The sequence below is a fragment of the Chiloscyllium plagiosum genome, unplaced genomic scaffold (genome assembly GCF_037043375.1).
Source record: "Chiloscyllium plagiosum isolate Xiang-an unplaced genomic scaffold, Cpla_swu_hap1 HiC_scaffold_26, whole genome shotgun sequence".
In the NCBI taxonomy this organism is placed as follows: Eukaryota; Metazoa; Chordata; class Chondrichthyes; order Orectolobiformes; family Hemiscylliidae; genus Chiloscyllium; species Chiloscyllium plagiosum.
In genome coordinates, this window is record NW_028270164.1 from 12,554,476 (window position 1) to 12,573,852 (window position 19,377).

The following is a 19,377-nucleotide window of genomic DNA, read 5'->3' on the forward strand; positions in this document are numbered from 1 at the left end:
CTAGTGACGTTGACATTACAGTACCATCTCCCCTCACTAATATCACTGACAAGTTAGTGAAACAGAATTAAACCACTTTCTTCACTTGTTCTCTGGCTGGGTCTACCCAACTCTAATATTGCTTGATAAAATGGAGGTGAGCCACTTTTTTGAATGCAACTAAGTGGCTAGCTTGTCAGTCAGTGTCAGCCAAGTTATTCATGGTTGGGAGTCATTTTGTAGGCCAAGTAATAACAGCAGGTTTCTTTCCCTAAAGGGCACTTTGAATGAAATAATGCTTTTCACAATAATCTACTAGCTTCACATTCACCACCAATACCATCAGCTTTCTTTGAATGGAACCAAGATTGTCCAACTGCAATGGAATTTGACCTCAGAGGATTAGCCCAAACACTAGTATGAGTATCATGACCATTCTACCCCTCCCCTTTGTCGAGCAGTGCCCTGTTATAGTTCATCAGCCTAGAAAATGCTTTGAAACACACAATCATATACAACCTCGGCTTCCCCATCATTTTTCATTTATCCACATTCAGCCTCTTTATCTTTATTTTGGGTAAATTCAAATAATGTTGCTGTGAAAAAAGCAGTTCAGCACATGCCTGACTGTACTGAAGCAGTTGGATACTGTGCATTCAGAAGGTCTGTTTGTTGGCAAGGATATCTTAAGGTTATGCCAGGGTAACATTCCAAACTATATCTGACTGCTTTATACACTGTACTGGAGGAGATAGAGCTGGAATACTTGGAAAGGAATTTCCAGACAGCCATAAAATATAGGAGCAGAATTACACCATTTGGCCCATCCTGTCTGCTCTGCCATTCCATCCTAGCTGATGAAGTTTTCATTTAAGACAGTTGATGACAAGCTGCCAACAACAGGACAGTGGAAATTGGGAAGATGCAAGTGAGCAGAATAGCAGGAGCAGTGGGCTGTGAAGCTTGAGGTGGTTACCGAGATGGGGAGAGGCAGGACCACAGAGGCTATGGAGAATTTTAATCTGAACTGGAAGACGATGCAAGCCAGCAGTGACAGCATCATTTGTGAGCATTCAAGCAGGTATTACGCTATCCTACTCCAACCAGTGGATCATTACAGAAGGTTGTGGAATGTCTGGAAGCTGATAAATTGTTGCTAGGGAATTAAGGGAACAAGATTGACAGGCTTGAGGTACCCTGAGGTGTGACTGCAGATGTAGTCTCTGCCCTCAATCTCACTGTCTTGCTTGTCAAAACATGACGTGCTTTGTGTTTGCTATGGAAACTCTAGCACAGTGCAGGACTTGCTGGCTGACTGATGTTTTTGTGAGTCATGAACTTGCTTTTTCAGTCTGTGCGAGTGGGCCACACTCCACCCAAAGAGGAGCAACAAAAAAGAGAGCAGATTGTAGCCTATGATGACAACATCAGATTTTCTATAGCCCGCACTTCCTTCTACACATACTGTTTTGAATTCAGACCAACTACACTGGTCCCAGATCAGATCCCTACAGAAACCTAAGAGCAACTTGCCTTTTTAAAGCACTTCAGGAGGGGTGACCAATAACATGGCTGAGTGATGGGTTTAAGGATGATCTTATAAGTGGAGCAGGAGACGGAGAGGTCATAGGGATTATGGAACAGATTCAACAATGTGCTGTCCAAGGTGCAGTGGGTGTTGGTGGAACATAAGCAGGTAGACTCAGGGCATGGGAATTCAGGTGGGGATTTTAGGACTGAAAGGGGTTATAGGGGGGCAAGGTCATGAGAATCATTTTATATTTGAGATGTTAGGAGAATGAGACCCAATATAGGCCAGTGAGCAAGGACACTGCCCTATAACATAGAGAGTGAAGAATTAAGTTACATTAACAACAAGCCTATGCAAACAACTGCTCAAGGATTAGCTGAGCTGTCTTTTTCATTTGATATGACCCTCTTTACTCTCCATAGTGACACTGGGTAACTAGGGTGAATAGGTAACCTTGCTGTCCACCATTGTTAGGACACAGATGATATCAAACAAGTCTATTTCTGTTATTTATGGAGCATTTTTGCACCTTTTTGATCAGGTATATCACAATCCCCCACCACTTATTGTGGCATTGTGGTTATGGCATTGGACAAGTAATCCAGTAAGCCCAGGCTGATGCACTGGGGAAATGGTTCAAATCCCATATTGACAGCTGATGGAAACTCAATTCAATTAACAAGAATCTGAACTTGAAACTTAGTCTTCGAATTTGTGACCATGAAATGATGATTCACTGCTGTAGAAATCCATCTGGTTCACTAATGGTGTTCTATGAAGGATATCTACCATCCTTACTTGGCCTAGCCCACAGACCCACAGCAATGTGATTGACACTTAACCATCTGAAATGACCTAGAAAAGCAAGGGCAATTAGGGATGACGGAACAAACACTGCTCTTGCCAGTGACTTCCACATCCCATGACAATAATAAAGAAAGACACCCCCACAGAAGTAGCAAGGACTAGCAGACAGCTGGTGGAGTGATTCAGAATTCACATTTACAGTACCCTCAGGGCATCTAGAAAATGTAGACTGGAAATCTTCACTTGGAGTGGATATCATTTGAACTTCCAATATGTTCCATTCATTTCTCCTTGGCTTCAGTTGACTTTCATCGACATGGAAGTCTATATTCCACCACACCCCTCACCGGCCAATGGAACATTCCCCTCCCCCCATTTCCCCATGGTTTCAACCTGCTATTAAATACCATCAAATGTGTCTCTCCCAGCTTTGGCTTTTGCTCCACGTTCTGAAAGGCAAATTTAGCTCCCCTGAGTTATTAGTTCTTTTCGCAGTGACTAAATGAAACCCAATAGAAGCTTAAGATGGAACATGGGAGTCATGTCAGATTAAGAAGTGAAGAGAACAACTTCTTACCCTTATCTTGAAGTGCGAATGAACGAGTGCAGAGAGTGTGAGAACCAGTGCAACAGCAGTTCCTATGAATAGATATTGAAATAAGTGGGTGTTTGTGTGCTGCTTGTCTTCATGTAGACCAGCTTTTCCTGCAGCACCAGTAGGTTTACTGAGAGTCTGTGATGGAGATGCAGCAGAGATTGATGCAGGCTGCATATTAGGTACAGTACTTCCACCATTATTAACCTCTGTTTGCATTAAATTGCCAGTGCTGTTATGTGGGTCATCAGTCGTGCTGCCAAACAAGGGATCCTTTTTAGTAACAGTGCTTTTGTCTTCTGTGAGTACGTTGGTCACTGCAGACGTGGCTTCTGTGCTGGGAATAAGCTTGTAACCCGTCACACTCTGTATAGGAGACATCAAGGAGCAGAAAGGCTCTGGTGTGCTGACATTATACAAAGGTTTTGTGGGAGAGTCTCTGTAAAGATAGCTTGAATGTGATCCATTGTGCAGGTCAATCAGGCAACAGTTTGAAGCAATGGAGATCTCAGAGGCTGTGGGAATAAATTGATTAGATTAGATTACTTACAGTGTGGAAACATGCCTTTCAGCCAAACAAGTCCACACTGACCCGCCAAAGCGCAACCCTCCAGATCCATTCCCCTACATTTACCCCTTCGCCTAACACTACGGGCAATTTAGCATAGCCAATTCACCTAACCTGCACAACTTTGGACTGTGGGAGGAAACTGGAGCACCCAGAGGAGACCCACGCAGACACTGCGAGAATGTGCAAACTCCACACAGTCAGTCGCCTGAGGCGGGAATTGAACCCGGGTCTCTGGTGCTGTGAGGCAGCAGTGCTCACCACTAAAGTTGAGTACATTAATTACTTGGAAGAATGTTTTCTTTAAGATATTTGTCCACGTTCTTGAGCTGCTTTAAAGATTCTTTTCTGTCTAATTGGCTCATCCCCGTAATGAGTCCTTCGCAGGACATCATCCATAGAGGAACAGTACAATAAATGTATAGACCATGGTTAAAATCACTAGAAAGGATACTAACTGTCCCAATTTCAACAAACATTAACAGAAAGGAAATAATGTTGGTGAGATGGTGGCCATAAAGATTGAGAGCTGGAGAGAATAGCAGAGTTCAGTAGATAACACGATAAAGGACAATATTGTAGAGACTGGACCATGTACAATTGAAGAGATGGGGACTTTTATCCCTTTGTTATTTTACTGGATGTGGGTGTTGTTGGCAAGGCCAGCATTTGTTACCCATCCATAATTGCTATCGATCTGAGTGGCTTGTGGGGACATTTTAGAGGGCAGTTAAAAGTCCATCACTTTGCTGTGGGTCTGGAGTCACGTGTAGGCCAGGTAAGCAAAGTAGGTTACCTTCCCTTTAGAGCTTTTATGGAATATATTTTTAAAACAACAATTGATGACAGCTGTCACGGTCACCATTACTGACATCAACTCTATATTCCAGATTTAATAAATAAAATTAAATCCCACCAGCTACAATGTTGAGTTTTGAACCCACATCTCCAGAGATGGAGTCTCTAGATGAATAATCCAGTGACATTGTCACTTCACCACTATCTTTCCACTTAGCCCTTCAAGCCAGTTGCATCACTCCTAGCCAATCTACAAACTAACACCATAAACTTGTAATTGGCCATATTATGTAATATTGGAAGTTAATACAGAACATTATATAAGAGAGGAGATTGTCTGGGTAGAAGATTCTGCTCAAGTGTGCCACGTTCGGGAAGGAAGACTACACAGAAAATGTACAAAGTTCACAATTAAACTTCAAAGGAAGTAAAGAAGCAGGCAGATATGGAATTGAGATAAACAGAAGTTAGTGCTTTTGAAGTAAATCTAGGAGTTATTAAACTTTGGAAATAAAGGCACACAGCAGACAAGTTTAAGAACGAGGATGAAAGCTACAAGGATATGTGGAAAGTCTAGGTAATAGGGATTATAGTTTTTCAAAGGAAGTGTAATGAATTCTCTAGAGCCGTGAAATTCAAAAGAATCCCAGTTACCTTTCAGGAGGGAAAGATAGCCCTCTGACTGCTCTGTGGCTTGTTTTACTGGGTTGCACTGGTCAAATATGTATATATAGTGATTCAAGATAGCATGGAAGTAAGCAAACAGATCACTTTTACACCCAGTAACAACCTTCGTATCTGGTTTCGAGCATTGATGGGAGTTCTGTAAAACAAAACAAGGAAGTGTTTAATTCCAATTTTTAAACAAGGCATCCTCCAAATCCCAATGTATATTTTATAGTAAACATAAACAAAGTCCAGTTAAACAAATTTATATTGGACACTTTCCAAAGAATGATAACTAAATTGATCATTTGGTATAATTCCAGCACTTCAAGCTGCTCAATTATTTCAGCTTTTGTGCAACTCTCGCATTTACTGACAGAAACTATAGGGAAAACTAGGATGCCAAACGATAGATTAACGTCTCACCTCTAACCTCCAAATTCTCTCTCCATCAGCTCCTAAAGTCTATTTGTTCTGTGATTCATTGAGAGCAAAGCTGATCTTTGATCTAACTCCATTTGGCCCATGCCTGGTCAATAAACACCTATCAATTACAAGTTTAAAATGTACTAATTTATTAACAATCTTTGTGCACAGAGGCATTTCCTAATTTTGCTCTTTAAAGAAGTGGGTCTAATTTTTAAACTTTCTCCCTTAGTTCTGCAACTGGTACTTTGGTTCTGACATGATCTCAGACTAATGCCAGTATTGCACCAAAAGTTTTAAAATTATAAGTATAGTTAACATTGTGATAATGATTTGCTTATCTTGTTTAATGAAGCTGACTGAGGGATAAATATTGGCAGGATAGTAGGGATAATTCCTCTGTGTTTCTCTGAAATAGTGCCACAGCATCTGGTACATTCACTCAGGGTCTCAGTTTAAAGCTTCACCTGAAGCACCTCTGATAGTCTCATGCTCCCTCAGTTTTTATGTGCTCAAGCCTTAGGGTGGGTTCGAAACCAAGGACCATTCTGTTCAGAGGCAAGAATTTGACTGACTGAGCTATAGCTAACATTCTAGCTTTGTTCCCTTATCTGTTTCTCAAAACATTAGAACTTAAATCAAATTGCTCTTTAACCTTCAAGACTGTGGGAAATGGAAATGCAGTCAACGTAATCTCTCCTCATAATTTAACTTTAGATAGCCAAGTTGCAAACATGGTAAACCTACATTACACTCCCTTCGAGGTCAATATGTCCTTCCTAAAGAGCAGATTCCAGAATATGTATGCAGCAACTCAGATATATAACCAAATATCTTTGTGTCATGGTAGTATTTTATCTTGTAGATTGTTGTACATTAGAGGTATCTTCCACTGTGGGTCTTTACTCCTCACTTCGATTTCTCAGTATATCAAAATCTTTACTTGACCAGTTCTGCAGTATGAACATTTTTAGCCCTTTACTGATCATTGACATGTCTTACATTACAGCTTACATATATTGATAAATGTAAGTTTCACTTTGCTATTTTACTTAATGTAACAAAGCAATAACAAAGTATAATCATGGATAACAATTAAACCAGTCACAGAAACAACAAAGGAATAACCTAGATGTCAGCAGTTCGCTAACAATTCATTAAAATGTAAATGAAGACTGGTTTCTTTCAGTGACAATATTTTGAGATACAGTATCTGCTGAAATTTGAATTCAATGAAACTTGAATAAAAGCAAGTCTCCTGAAACTATGTAACTTACCATCATCATTTACTATAAAATCTCATTAATGTCCTTTAGGGAGGAAAATGCAGCAATGCAATTGATACTTAACTGCCCCATGGGCAAATGAGGATGGAAAACGAGTACTGGCCTCGCCAGATATGCTCATGTCTCATGAATGAAGTTTCAAAAAAGAGATATCATTTTCTTTAGTTAGGTGGGTAGGGGGCCTCTATATCAAAACACAACAATCTTAAACTGAGTTCAAATTCATGAATCAAATCGGAGAACACGTGAATGAATTAAAACAAAAGTTAAAATCAAAATTAATCAAATTAAAGGGACTCAGAAGATTTGAAATGGATATGAGGAGGAAAGAAAATTCAGAGATAAGACTGGCTATCCGGTTTGGAGAAAATTTGGGTCCTGAATCAATCGGCCAGCTGCCTGGGATTCATGACCTCTAATCATGGCAGCCACATAAAGATTTCTACTCATTTTGACCCTGTGTTAAGATTATGACTCTGTGACCTTCATCACCAAGAGTGTCTACTCCCAGTTATGTAACATCAATTGTCTCCACCCCTACCTTTCAGTTCATATGCTCAATTTTTATATGCAATCATCCAGGTCTCTGTTGGCTCTACATTTACTGTGTTGTACCCTCCCATGCTGTTTTGCAAACTTCAGCTCATCCAGACCTCTGCTGCTTGTATCCTAACTCACACTAAGTGCTGGTTCACCAGTTTGCATCAGTCTGGCAATGTCTCTGTTCCAAAATTCTCCCCCTTGTTTTCAAATCCTTCCCTCACGATAAACTACCTCAAAGCCTCAATCTAAATGCCTGGAGATCTCGTATTTTTCTCCTATTCTGGCCTCTTGCATATCCTTGATTTTCGTCACTTTATCATCAGCTGCTGAGGTCTTCAGCTACGAAATTCCTCTCTCCCATAATCTCGTTTCTCCTTTAAAGTACTCCTGCAAACTCCAGGCTCTGTCATGTTTGTCAAATTACAGTCCCATCAATCAACCTTGTATTAGTTTTTACATGAAAAGGTCAAGGCACCATATTCTACCAGAATATCAAGCTGCTCCCTCATTAGAGAGAGAGAACTGGGTCACTGCACCTCAGGTGAGGAGAGAGATTGAAGGGGTGGTGAGTCCTTCACAGAAACTCAGTACAGAAGTTGAATCCATGCTATCAGCATAACTCTGTATTGCAAATTTGCTGTCCAGCTAACTGACCTCCTATGCTATGCTTGTTTATATACACTGCAGCAATAAACTATGTGTATCTGGTAGATACTGACCCGAGCTTGTAAGCTGTATCCCTGTATGGGTGTTCAGGTAGCGAGAATGCTAAATCCATGCAATGTGAGCAACATATATGCTGTCACTGTAGCACAATAGCCTCTGTAAGTAGTGGTGACAGATTTCCTTCCAGATAGAACTGTGGCCTCTCTGCAAATAGCAGTCCTGCTGCTGCATAATTTAGGGGCTCCCTCTCTTATAGCATTGCTGTTAATGCAACTCCCTCTTCATATACAAACAACGCAGTCATGATTGTGCCTCCCACAGGAACTCTCAGGTATTAAAGAAGGGCTTGTGGTACTCACTGGATTTGGCCAGTTCAGTCGAATGCTGAGGTACATTCCCTACGCAAAAGACAACAGGGAATTCTGGGAGAAAGTATCACATGATTTGGCATGAATGCTGCAGTTGAGTCAGAAGGATCACACGGAGAGATGGGGGCCTGTCAACATAGCTATTCCTCTCACTGACTTGGCACTTAAATCTTGAGACTCACTGATAAAAGATTAGAGTAACGCTGGAAAAGCAGAGCAGGTCAGGTAGCATCCGAGGAGTAGGAAAATCGACGTTTTGGGCGCACACACACACACAAGAGGCAAACAAATGAAACATTGTAGTCAGGCACACAGTAAGGAAATAAATTCTTTCTCTGGAATGCTTTGTATATATTGACAGTCAGAAGCAGGACTTAAATGGTATGACAGTAAAAAAAAGGCAGGGTCTGAAGCAAATGCAATAGTGATTGAGAGTAGTTTATTGCAGTAACGGCCACAGATCAAGCAAGACTCCAAATATAGTTGAAGTTCTCTCAAAACAATGATTGATGCATTATCCTTCCTGACTGCTCTCCATGAAGCCTTAGTTATTTTATCTTCATCTTTCTCCTTCTCTTCTGCAATTGACCAGATCAATATCCTTGATTCACCAACCCATAGGACTCCCCTCCCCTTCTTTTTCAGAAACATTATTTTACAATTCAAAAATGATTTTTGGATCATTTCTCAGGTCTATGGAACACGATCCCACCTATCCTATGGTAGAATAATGGCTGTAACATGTCAGATTTCCACAATGGATGTGTGTGTGTGTGTGTGTGTGTTGGGGGGTGGTTCTTGACTGATGTTAATAACAGTCGAGAGTGTGATGCTGGAAAAGCACAACAGGAAAAGCAGCATTCAAGGAACAGGAGAATCAATGTATCGGGCAAAATTTCGGAATTCCTGATGAAGGGTTTTTGCCCGAAATGTTGATTCTCCTACTCCTCGGATGCTGCCTGACATGCTGTGCTTTTCCAGCACCACACTCTCGGCTCTGATCTGCAGCATCTGCAGTCCTCACTTTCTCCTCGTTGAAGCTAGTAGAATGTCTATGGAATTAGCTGTGCACCTGATTAACCATCTAATAACAACAACCGTACTTTGGAGGAAGGGAAAACAACATCAAAAATCGGATAATGGTACCTATCATAGAGACACTAAGGAAGAAATAACTACAAGGGAAGCTCGATTATCCAAACGAGATGGGCGGGCACTATTCGGTTAATCGATTAAATGCCTTTCCTCTGGGGGTCGGAGTTTTTAAAGTCTGCTCCCCATTCAGGAGACTGCAGCAGCACACAGCATGCGAACTCCTGCCTCCAACACCGCGCCCCACACACCTCCAGAACCCCGTCCAACCCCACCCCCCCAACCGCGTTCAACATCATTCCCTGCCCCTGCCCCCAACTGCGTCCAATATCGGTGACCCTCGCCTCCGTCCACCCCCGCCCCCTCTCCGGGGCTGCCCTGTACAGGACAATGTTGGAGAGATTATCTGGGGAAGGGGGGTTTTAGGGCATACCCCTTTGTAGAACTCCAGGGAAAGTGGGAGAGAGAGAGAGGGCGGAGGTCAGTCATTTGGAGACGGTGCCTGTTTAATCACTGTAAACAAAAGGTGCGAAACACGTCTTTGATGTAATGTTTCTAGCAGGACCTCGAGATCTCCTTCTGACAATCCGATTTTTGGATAATTGGTATTCAGATAATCGAGGTTCCCCTGTACATTGTGCATTTTCAAAGCATTCTCAGTGGCAGCGTTAAAAATGAGAATTCTGGAGTGAACAGCATGGAAGCAGCCAAGTGCCCATTTCAAATGGGTGAGTGTCACTCAGAGAGTTGTCTCTCAAGAATGGAGGGAATTCTTGAAGGAGACTTGGTAGCATCTAACTGCCCACTGGACACTTATGTGGCTGTCTGACTCAACAATACCTATGCACCACCTACAAGGGCCTGCTTCCCAAGAGCTATTGAAGAATGTAAGAAATAGGAGCAGGAGTAGACCAGAAGGTCTCTCACGTCTGCTCTGCCATTCAATACGATCACAGTTTACAAATGCCCTTAACTCTACCTTCTCCCTCTATCCTCCTTGTGCTCAATTCCCCTGAAATTTTTTTAAAAACTACCGATCTCCATTTTTAATATATTCATCATGGAACATCGACAGTCCTCGGAGGTAGAGATTTCCAAAAAGTCACTGGCTTCTGAGTGAAGCAATTTTCCTCCATTCAGTCACTGGGCTTTGGGGTAATCCTGTTTTAACATTGCTTAATAAGACAATAGCAAGAAAGATAAACACATACTTCATCAGAACAATGTGTGTGAAGTATATTCAGGAATGTCACCACTTGTTGAGTCAAATGGTAATTGCTTGAGTTCGTCTTAAAGTGGCTCATCAGGAGCTGAAGAGAGTTGTTGAGTTGCTCAGCAGTGACAATGATAAAACAGCGATCAGTCTGTAGGGAAGAAAATAATAAAATAATTAAAAATTGATAGGAGTAAGAAACAAGAGCTCTCATTATGACCATAAAATCAGGGTGAAGTGAGCCAGTGATCCTGAGCCAGGCCCTAACACTTGGATTGGGGTCTTGCAGATTCAAAAGGCACCAGGTTGGATTCACAAGATCAAAACGTACAAAGTAGGACCAGGAGTAAGTCATTCGGTCCTTCAATATGATCATGCCTGATCATCCAACTCTGTACCTTGTTCCCTCTTTCTCTACATCCCGTTTGATCAATTTAGCCCAAAGAACTATATCTAACTACAATCCATTCAATGGTTAGTCCTCAACTGCTTTTTGCTAAGGCATAGAATTCCACAGGTAAAGAAATTTATCCTTGTGTAGTAAATTAGCAGATAACAGAACAATGTAATTGACATCTCTGTCTCTAAGGTAGAGAGGGGAAAGTTGGCAAATTTCCACATTTGATCACCATCTTGTGAGCCAACTGCCTACCTTGATTGCAAGTATGAACACCAGAACAGTAGGGCAAACTATAATGTCCCACTGTCCAATAACCTTCTGACTATAACTAAGGTTACACCTCGAATGGATAATCACAAAATGACGGTCACAGAAAGCTGTTTGGAACCACAGACCAGCAGGAGTCACCTCAGGACAAATCAAAAGGCAGGAATTGGATGCTGTGGGTTTGGAATGTATTAACAGGATGTTAAGAGACATTAACATGTGTGCCACCTTGGCTCTGTGGTAGCACTCTCAATTCTAAGACAAAAGTTTTAAAAGTTCAAATGCCACTCCAGAAAACTCAGCATATTATCTCTGCTGACACTCCAGTGCAACACTGAGGGACTGTTGCATTGTTGAATATGCAATCTTTCTTTTAATGAGGATTTTCTGTGCAGAAACTAATTTCATACATGCATGCAGAGTAAGAGCAGATGCATTCATGAAATAATTCATTTAAGCACTTTGGGATAAAAATGAAAGGAAAATGTTCTAATCTTTTTCTATGAGCCATTGTAATTGTAAATAAAATTATTTGTATCAATCTCACCAGTAACAATCAGAAATTTTGGCACCAACTTTGATTTTTGGCAAGAGGATAGAATTTTGGAACAGATTATCACTTGAACAGTTCACTACTTTCTCAAGTGCTTTTTGGGTGAAGAGGTTTATTTTCAATTCCCTATTGGATTTCTTGATAAGTGTCTAACGTTAAATGAAGCAATATTTTGACAACTTCTACCATTTAGAAGGATAAGGGAGGTAGATACATCAGAACACCATCATCATTAAGTTCTCTTCCAAGTCACACACCCATTTTGACTTGGAATTATATTGCTATTACTTCATGACTGCTGGGTGAAAATTGCTTCCTAACAGTGTTGTGTGTATACCTGCGCCATGGCTACTGAAAAGAGGTGCCACATCACCATCTTTGCAAAGGTTATTCAAGATGGGAATGAAATGTTAGCTCTGTCAGTGATGCCCACATTCCATGCAAGAATGCATTTTTTTAAAAAGCGAACCTGTAGGGTTTTAAATATTGCTATTTTGAAGTTCTAGAAATATTTGCATGATGCTAATAAAAGATATCATTTTAGTCTTGCTCATGCTAATGGCCATTCAAGGCAATAGGCCTCACTTATACTGTAGATTAGTTTAAATTTGCTGAGGAGAAGGCAAGATCAGAGTAATCATATACCTTTAGTACAGGAATGACCTAGTGCAGACACAGTTGGCCTGAAGTCATATTTGTTGAGGATCAAATCTCCTTTGATGGCAAGACCTATTTGTAACATTTGGCAGGATCTACCTGGGAACCTGGAAGTTCTCCTCCAAGCCACTCACCATCCTGATTTGGAAATATCTCACCATCTCTCAGTGGTTAGCACTGCTGCCTCACAGCGCCAGGGACCTAGGTTCAATTCCACCCTCGGGCGACTGTCTGTGTGGAGTTTGCACATTCTCCCCGTGTCTGAGTGGGTTTCCTTTGCATGTTCCAGTTTCCACCCACAGTCCAAAGATGTGCAGGTTACGTGAATTGGCCAAGCTAAATTGCCCATAGTGTTCAGGGATGTGTAAAGTAGGTGTATTAGTCAGGAATAAATGTAGAATAATGGGGAATGGGTCTGGGTGGGTTATTATTTGGAGGGTCAGTGTGGACTGGTTGGGCCAAATGGGATTCTATTCCTTCAGTACTACTGGGCGAAAAACCTGGAATTCCCTCAGGAATCCCTACAGCAGCATTATGGACTGCAGCAGTTCAGGAAGGCAGCTCACCACCATCTTATTGAGGGCTTCTAAGTATGGTCAGCAAAGCCCGGCCAGTGATCCCACCATCCCAACCAAAACAAAAGGATCAGTATTGTAAAAGCCGTCATATTAAAAACAGAAAATAGTCAAACACACTGGCAAGCTAATATTTCTTGATTCCACGTTTATATTGTTGCGAAATTGTATTTAGATCTTATTGCAGTGGCTTTTGTACTGCACGTTATATAGTAACATTATTCAAACTGTGAAATAGAATAATGTAAAAATAGGCTGAATTTAAATGACACCTAATCCATGCTCATTCCCCCAAGTTTAAAAGCTGAGGGAACTCCACCTGAAGGACCAACAGTTGGCCCACACCCATTTACCATTGGCGGCTTTTCCATTCATTGATTCCAGGAAGTACTGCTCCCCTCAGCATTAGGAAATACTGCCTCAGACAGCCGTTGGCCAATCAGAGGCTGGAAGTTCTCCTGTACTGCCAGTGATATTACACAGGGCAGGGGAGGCCTTTGGTGACTGTGGGCAGTTTGCAGTGACAAGGCAAGGGAGTGGGATGGGAGAGCAGAACACAATGCCCAAGACTGGAGTCATGGCTGTGACTTGAGGAAAAACGGGTTTGAAAAGGAGGGAACTCTCCCACTCCCCCTTCTTCCTGAGTCTGAGGAGGGTATCCACCCTTCAGTTTGAGGAGGGTATCCTGTTGATTGGTCACTTGGCATGTACCACTCTTATAAAAACTCAACATAGTGTCATAGAGATGTACAGCACAGAAACATTGGTCCAACTGATTATTAACTGTCCATGCTGACCAGATTTCCTAAATCAATCTAGTTCCATTTGTCAGCACTTGGTCTAGATCCCTTTAGACCCTTCCTAAGTGGCCTTTAAGTGGAAATTAATTGCTTACTGAAGGGCATTAATTAGACTACTGGTGGATCACAGTCCAATGTCTCCTACTAGAAGAAAAAAAAGGCAATCTCATGGACACCTGTACAACTTTAATAGAACTAGACAGGGTAATTGCACAAAGGATGTCCCCAGTGACTAGGGAGAACCAGGGCTCATTGTCTAAAGATACAACTATTTAGGACTGAGATGAGGAGTAATTTCTTCACTCAGAGAGTGATGAGTCTGTGCAATTCCCTGCCTCAGGTGCATAATTGTTTAATTGTTCTGTTTCAACATTAAATCAAAGCAAGGGTCACTTACCAATACAGCAGTTTTCATATTTGTAAAGGTGTTGTACTTTATCATACTCGGGAGCAGATTATCATTCTGGGAAAGAAAGATCCAGTTAGGCCCTTAGAAACTATTACAACTGAGGCAACTGATGTCGATTGAAACTGAAGTGTATTGAGGAATGTAAGACAGTCAGGAAGTATTATATTAAGCACTATAAGCTGCATCAAAGTCAGCAGCACTACCGTGAGGGAATAAAAGCGTAGAGTGTAAATCATCATATATACTTGTGTAAAAATTAAGATTTTGAGACCAAATTTTTCATAAAACGTAGTGGGCTGACTACTGCTCGAGTAGTAGGCATGTTAAAATAAGAGTTACAGGATTTATAAGAATGTGGATGACAGGAAGTATGTCTGGCTGAAGTTACAGTGAAAATTGTGTGTTGCGTTGCTTTGTTTCTCTAACCAGATTGTTGATCTTAATCTGAAGCTGTTCCGTTAGCCATTTGAAGTCATCGGGGCTGTTGCACCATTTGTCTGTTGCAATAACAGGCAGAAATACCAGAAGACTCAAGCAGCAGAGTGCCTATAATAAAACACAGAAATGATCATGACCAGCCATGCCTAGCAACCAGTTGGATACATTAGCATGCACATATATACCATGGGAACAGGCCATTCAGTCCAACTAGTATGTACTGCTGTTCCCATGTCACACCTTCAATTCAATCAATATATCACTCTAGTACTTTCACTTTCATCTGGAAGACAGTTAGCTCGGTTGGTTTGCAACACAAAGTAATGCCATAACTTGGGCTCAATTCCTGCATTGGCTGAGGTTACCATGAAGGATGTGCCTCTCAATCTCTCTTTCCTCATCTGAGGCATGGTGACCCATAGGTTAAACCACCACCAGTCAAGTCTCCCTGATGAGAAAGCAACCCTATCGTCCAGTAAGATTGTGGTTATTTTACCTTTATTTCTATCTAGATTCCTCTTAGTATGTCGACAATAATTATGTGTGTCTTTTTCCTTTCATTAAACCTTTATTGTGAACGTAATGTCCATTGAAGTTAGTGCTAATGCAAGTCAGTGGTGATATCAAGCAATCTTGGGGCTAAAGAGATCAAATGATATGAGGGAGAAGCAGAAACAGGATGTTAGATTTGATTAGATTCCCTACAGTTTGGAAACAGGTCCTTCGGCCCAACAAGTCCACACCGACCCTCCAAAGAGAAACCCACCCAGACCCATTCCCCTACATTCATCCTTGACTAATGCACCTAACACTACGGGCAATTTAGCATGGCCAATTCACCTAACCTGCACATCTTTGGACTGTGGGAGGAAACTGGAGCACCAGGAGGAAACCACGCAGACACGGGGAGAATGTGCAAACTCCACACCTGAGACTGGAATCGAACCTGGATCCCTGGCACTGTGAGGCAGCAGTGCTAACCACTGAGCCACCGTGCCACCCCGTTGAGTTGGATCATCATGAATGGTAGAGCAGGATCGAAGGGCCAAATGGTCAACACCTGCTCCTATTTTCCATGTTTCAATGCTTCATTCATGGGTCAGAAACAGCAAGTCAGATGCAAAGCAACGCCTCCTCCATTAGACGTTACTGGAAGGTTTGCGTCACAAGAGAGGCTGGATAGACTGAGAGTTTTTTCCCTGGAGTGTAGGAGGCTGAGGGGTGACCTTATAGAGGCTTTTAAGATCATGAGGGACATGGATAGGGTGAATAAACAAGGTATTTTACCCGGGTGGGTGAGTTCAAAACTACAGAGCATAGGTTGAAGGTGAAGGGGGCAAGTTATAAAAGGAACCTGAGGGGTAACCTTTTCCACATATAGGGTGGTGCCTGTATAGATCAAGCTGTCAGAGGAAGGGGTAGAAGTGGGTACGATGACAACGTTTAAGATGTTTGAATAAAGGTCTGTTGGGATATGGGCCAAATGCAGTCAAGTGGGACTAGTTCAGTTTAGGAAACATAGTTGGCGCAGGTGAGATGGGCTGAAGGGTCTGTTTCCATACTGTATAACTCTATGATACTATGCTTCAACAATTCCCCTCAGCATAGGCCCGACAAGCAATCCTGGGTTTGTTTGTACATGCCAGGGGCTGACCGTGATTGTTCGCGGTTTTAGATCATCCACTTTTAACACGGCAAACCTATTGCACTGCAGCAACCACCTCTGATTTTGGCTGACCAGGAGGCACTCCCACTTTTACAGAAGGATTTACAGATTGATAATCATCTGATTGGCTGTGTTACGGCACACCTTCTGTGCTAACCACATAGTGGTAAGAACATTACCCTCTCCTCCACAAGATCTCAGGGTAATCCTGTCATTTCTCTGTGTGACCCTGTGGCAACAATTATTGTCAAATTCTATGCCCATGATGGTTGGAGATTCAACATTCAAATATATTTCACGAATCCATCCATAAGATATACAGAGCTTCTGTCTCATCTCTCTAAACTGGATTTGATCTCAGTTTGTACAAGTGAAAAGCCAACATCAGAATCCTTAAGTTAACAGCCTTTGTGTCTTTAGTAATTCTTTTGTTGTGACCGCAGGAAATTTATAGTTGACACTAAAACAGAAAAGACTTTGCTGTGTTTTGAAACTGCAACTGGATGATGTCGTCATTTGGAACCATGCACACCGAATCTAAATACTTCTCTCTGACAATCAATAGCTTTATCATGAAACAAACACAGAGAATGCTGGAGACCAGTCAGTCTATCGTCTGTGGTGGGAAATTGTTGAAGCTTTTGTCTTACATTGCAAATGATCTGGGCAAAGAGGAATGGAATAAGCCAGCACAGAGGTGCACCTTTGTAATTGAGTCCAACAAGCCATCAACTGCAAACTCTAGTCTGTCAGCTGTGCAGATTGAGAGGAGCTTGTGAGGGGGGGCCATGGTAGAGAGGCCCAAGTTCAAGTCCCACCTGTTCCAGAGACGTGGAAAAACATTTCTGACCAGGTGGCTGAGAAAATATCTTCACAGATTGACCGTAAACCAATTATCCTAAATTCCAAAAAAGTTCTAAAATGTAAAGATTTGCAGCTCCAGTGCTGGTCATTGTAGTTGTGGGTATGTTCACTGAGCTGAAATGTCACCTAGGCAGAAGTGGGAACTGCAGATGCTGGAGGTTAGAGTCAAGATTAGAGTGGTGTGCTAGAAAAGCACAGCAGGTCAGGCAGCATCCGAGGAGCAGGAAAGTCGACGTTTCGGGCAAAAGCCCTTCATCAGGAACCTTTTGTTCCTGATGAAAGGCTTTTGCCCGAAACGTCGATTTTCTTGCTCCTCGGATGCTGCCTGACCTGCTGGGCTTTTCCAGCACCACTCTAATCTTGACTGGGATGTCACCTAGACATCGGACGGAACATCGGCAAATAACATTTGCAGCTAGCTAACATTCCCACAACTATGACACGTTGTAAATCTTCAGGAAACTCAGTATTAACCATTGTTAATTCAGAAGTTCCTAACCTGCTTGACATTTACAAAACTGGGATTTTGGAGATGCCTGACTCTCTCAATTGGTTCCAATTAATAGACACTGCAGAGAATTTGAAAAATTGCCAGAGAAATCTAAAAGGAATTTGGGGGATTTTCTTTTGAACCGAGCAGCAAGGAAAGTACAGGCCCAAAGAAAGTTGTTTTCTAGATTTCTATATAGCAGGATTAAGAATTTCACTATATTCTATGGCCAAACACATCATTTTATAAAAATCAAAACAACTGCAGATACTGTAAATCAGACACAAGAACAGAGATTGCTGGAAAAGCTCAGCAGGTCTGGCAGCATTTGTGGAGAGAAATCAGAGTTAACGTTTTGGGTCGAGTGACCCTTTCTCTGAGTTCTGAGGAAGGGTTACTCAACCTGAAACGTTAACTCTCATTTCTCTCTACAGATGCTGCCAGACTCGCTGAGCTTTTCCAGCAATCTCTATACTTTTATGCCATTTTATAATTCTCCTTTGATTTTCATTTGATGTGCATTCACTACCACAGTCTATCCCAAATAATTACCTACCGAGTGATAGTTGAATATTCTTGCTCCTAACCTGAAGTTGTCAGTTAAAGTCCCACTTCACAAACTTGAGCAGATAATTAAGGATGACATTTCACTGTAGTTCTAAGGGAGTGCTGCACTGTCAGAAATGCTATCTTTTGGGTGAAATGTTAAACTGATGTAAAATTTTCTAGCAAGAAGTTCTTCCCAGCAAGCAGTCTGAGATTTATACCTCACCAAAAACCTAAAATGACAACCTGGCTATTCATTAGACTTGGGGTTTATGGGTGTTTGCTGCAGCAAAAATAATTGCCGCAATTTCCGTGCCTACGCTTCATTGACTGGAAAATGTTTCAGAAAATCCTAAAGTGCAGAAAAGTGCTACATAAATTCAATTTCTTCCTTTTACTTAGTCATGACTGAAAGCTGGGTCAGTTCCAAAGTCTCAATGAGAGATTGCTTTGCATAGCAATTGGCATATTGGCTTTTGCACACTTCATGTGGTCGCACTGGTTACAAAGGCTCAACAATGTCTCTTCTTCCTCAGGGAGCTGAGGAAATTTGCATAACGGTGAATACTCTTGCCAACTTCTATAGGTACGCCATCGAGAACATTCTGGATGTATCACTACCTGGTATGGCAACTGTACCATTCAAGATCGGAGACGGTTACAGAGAGTGGTGAACTCGGCCTGGACAATCACAAAGGCCAACCACCCATCTAGAGAATCCATCTACCAGGCTCAATGTCAAGGAAAGGCCACCAGAATTCTCAAAGATCCATCCCACCCTGGCAATGTTTTTCTACAACCTCTACCATCGAGGAGAAGGTGCAGAAGCCTGAACACACTCATCAGCTGGTTTCGAAACAGTTTCAACCCTACTGTTCTCAGAATACTGAATGGACTCACAAACTCTTATCATTTGCCTGTACCTGTGTTTTTGTTTTTGTCGTGTTTACCTATTATTTACTCTCTATGCTACTTAACTCTGTGATCTTCCTGTGTTGCTCACAAGACAACACTTTTCACTGTGTTCGGTACACGTGACAATACATTCAATTCAATTCAATTCACACTGACCTCAGATCTGCACAATGGAAAATATTTTCCACGCAACACAAGTCACTTCTGCACTGGTTTCTTCAGCTCTGCTGTGAAAACTGAGTATTTAAGAACTTAAATA

At 41.8% G+C, this 19,377-nt stretch overlaps 1 protein-coding gene across 1 annotated transcript in view; it reads right to left on the bottom strand.

Moving 5' to 3' along the window:
- The window catches only part of LOC122563059 (uncharacterized), a 65,824-nt gene that overhangs the window by 12,233 nt on the left and 34,214 nt on the right, over nucleotides 1-19,377 (bottom strand). The window contains exons 2-6 of the mRNA XM_043716414.2: nucleotides 14,626-14,745; nucleotides 14,188-14,253; nucleotides 10,537-10,689; nucleotides 4,933-5,101; nucleotides 2,895-3,427 (exon numbers count right to left, since the gene is read on the bottom strand). Of these exons, the coding sequence (XP_043572349.1) occupies nucleotides 2,895-3,427; nucleotides 4,933-5,101; nucleotides 10,537-10,689; nucleotides 14,188-14,253; nucleotides 14,626-14,745 (1,041 nt within the window). The remainder of the gene's footprint in view (nucleotides 1-2,894; nucleotides 3,428-4,932; nucleotides 5,102-10,536; nucleotides 10,690-14,187; nucleotides 14,254-14,625; nucleotides 14,746-19,377) is intronic.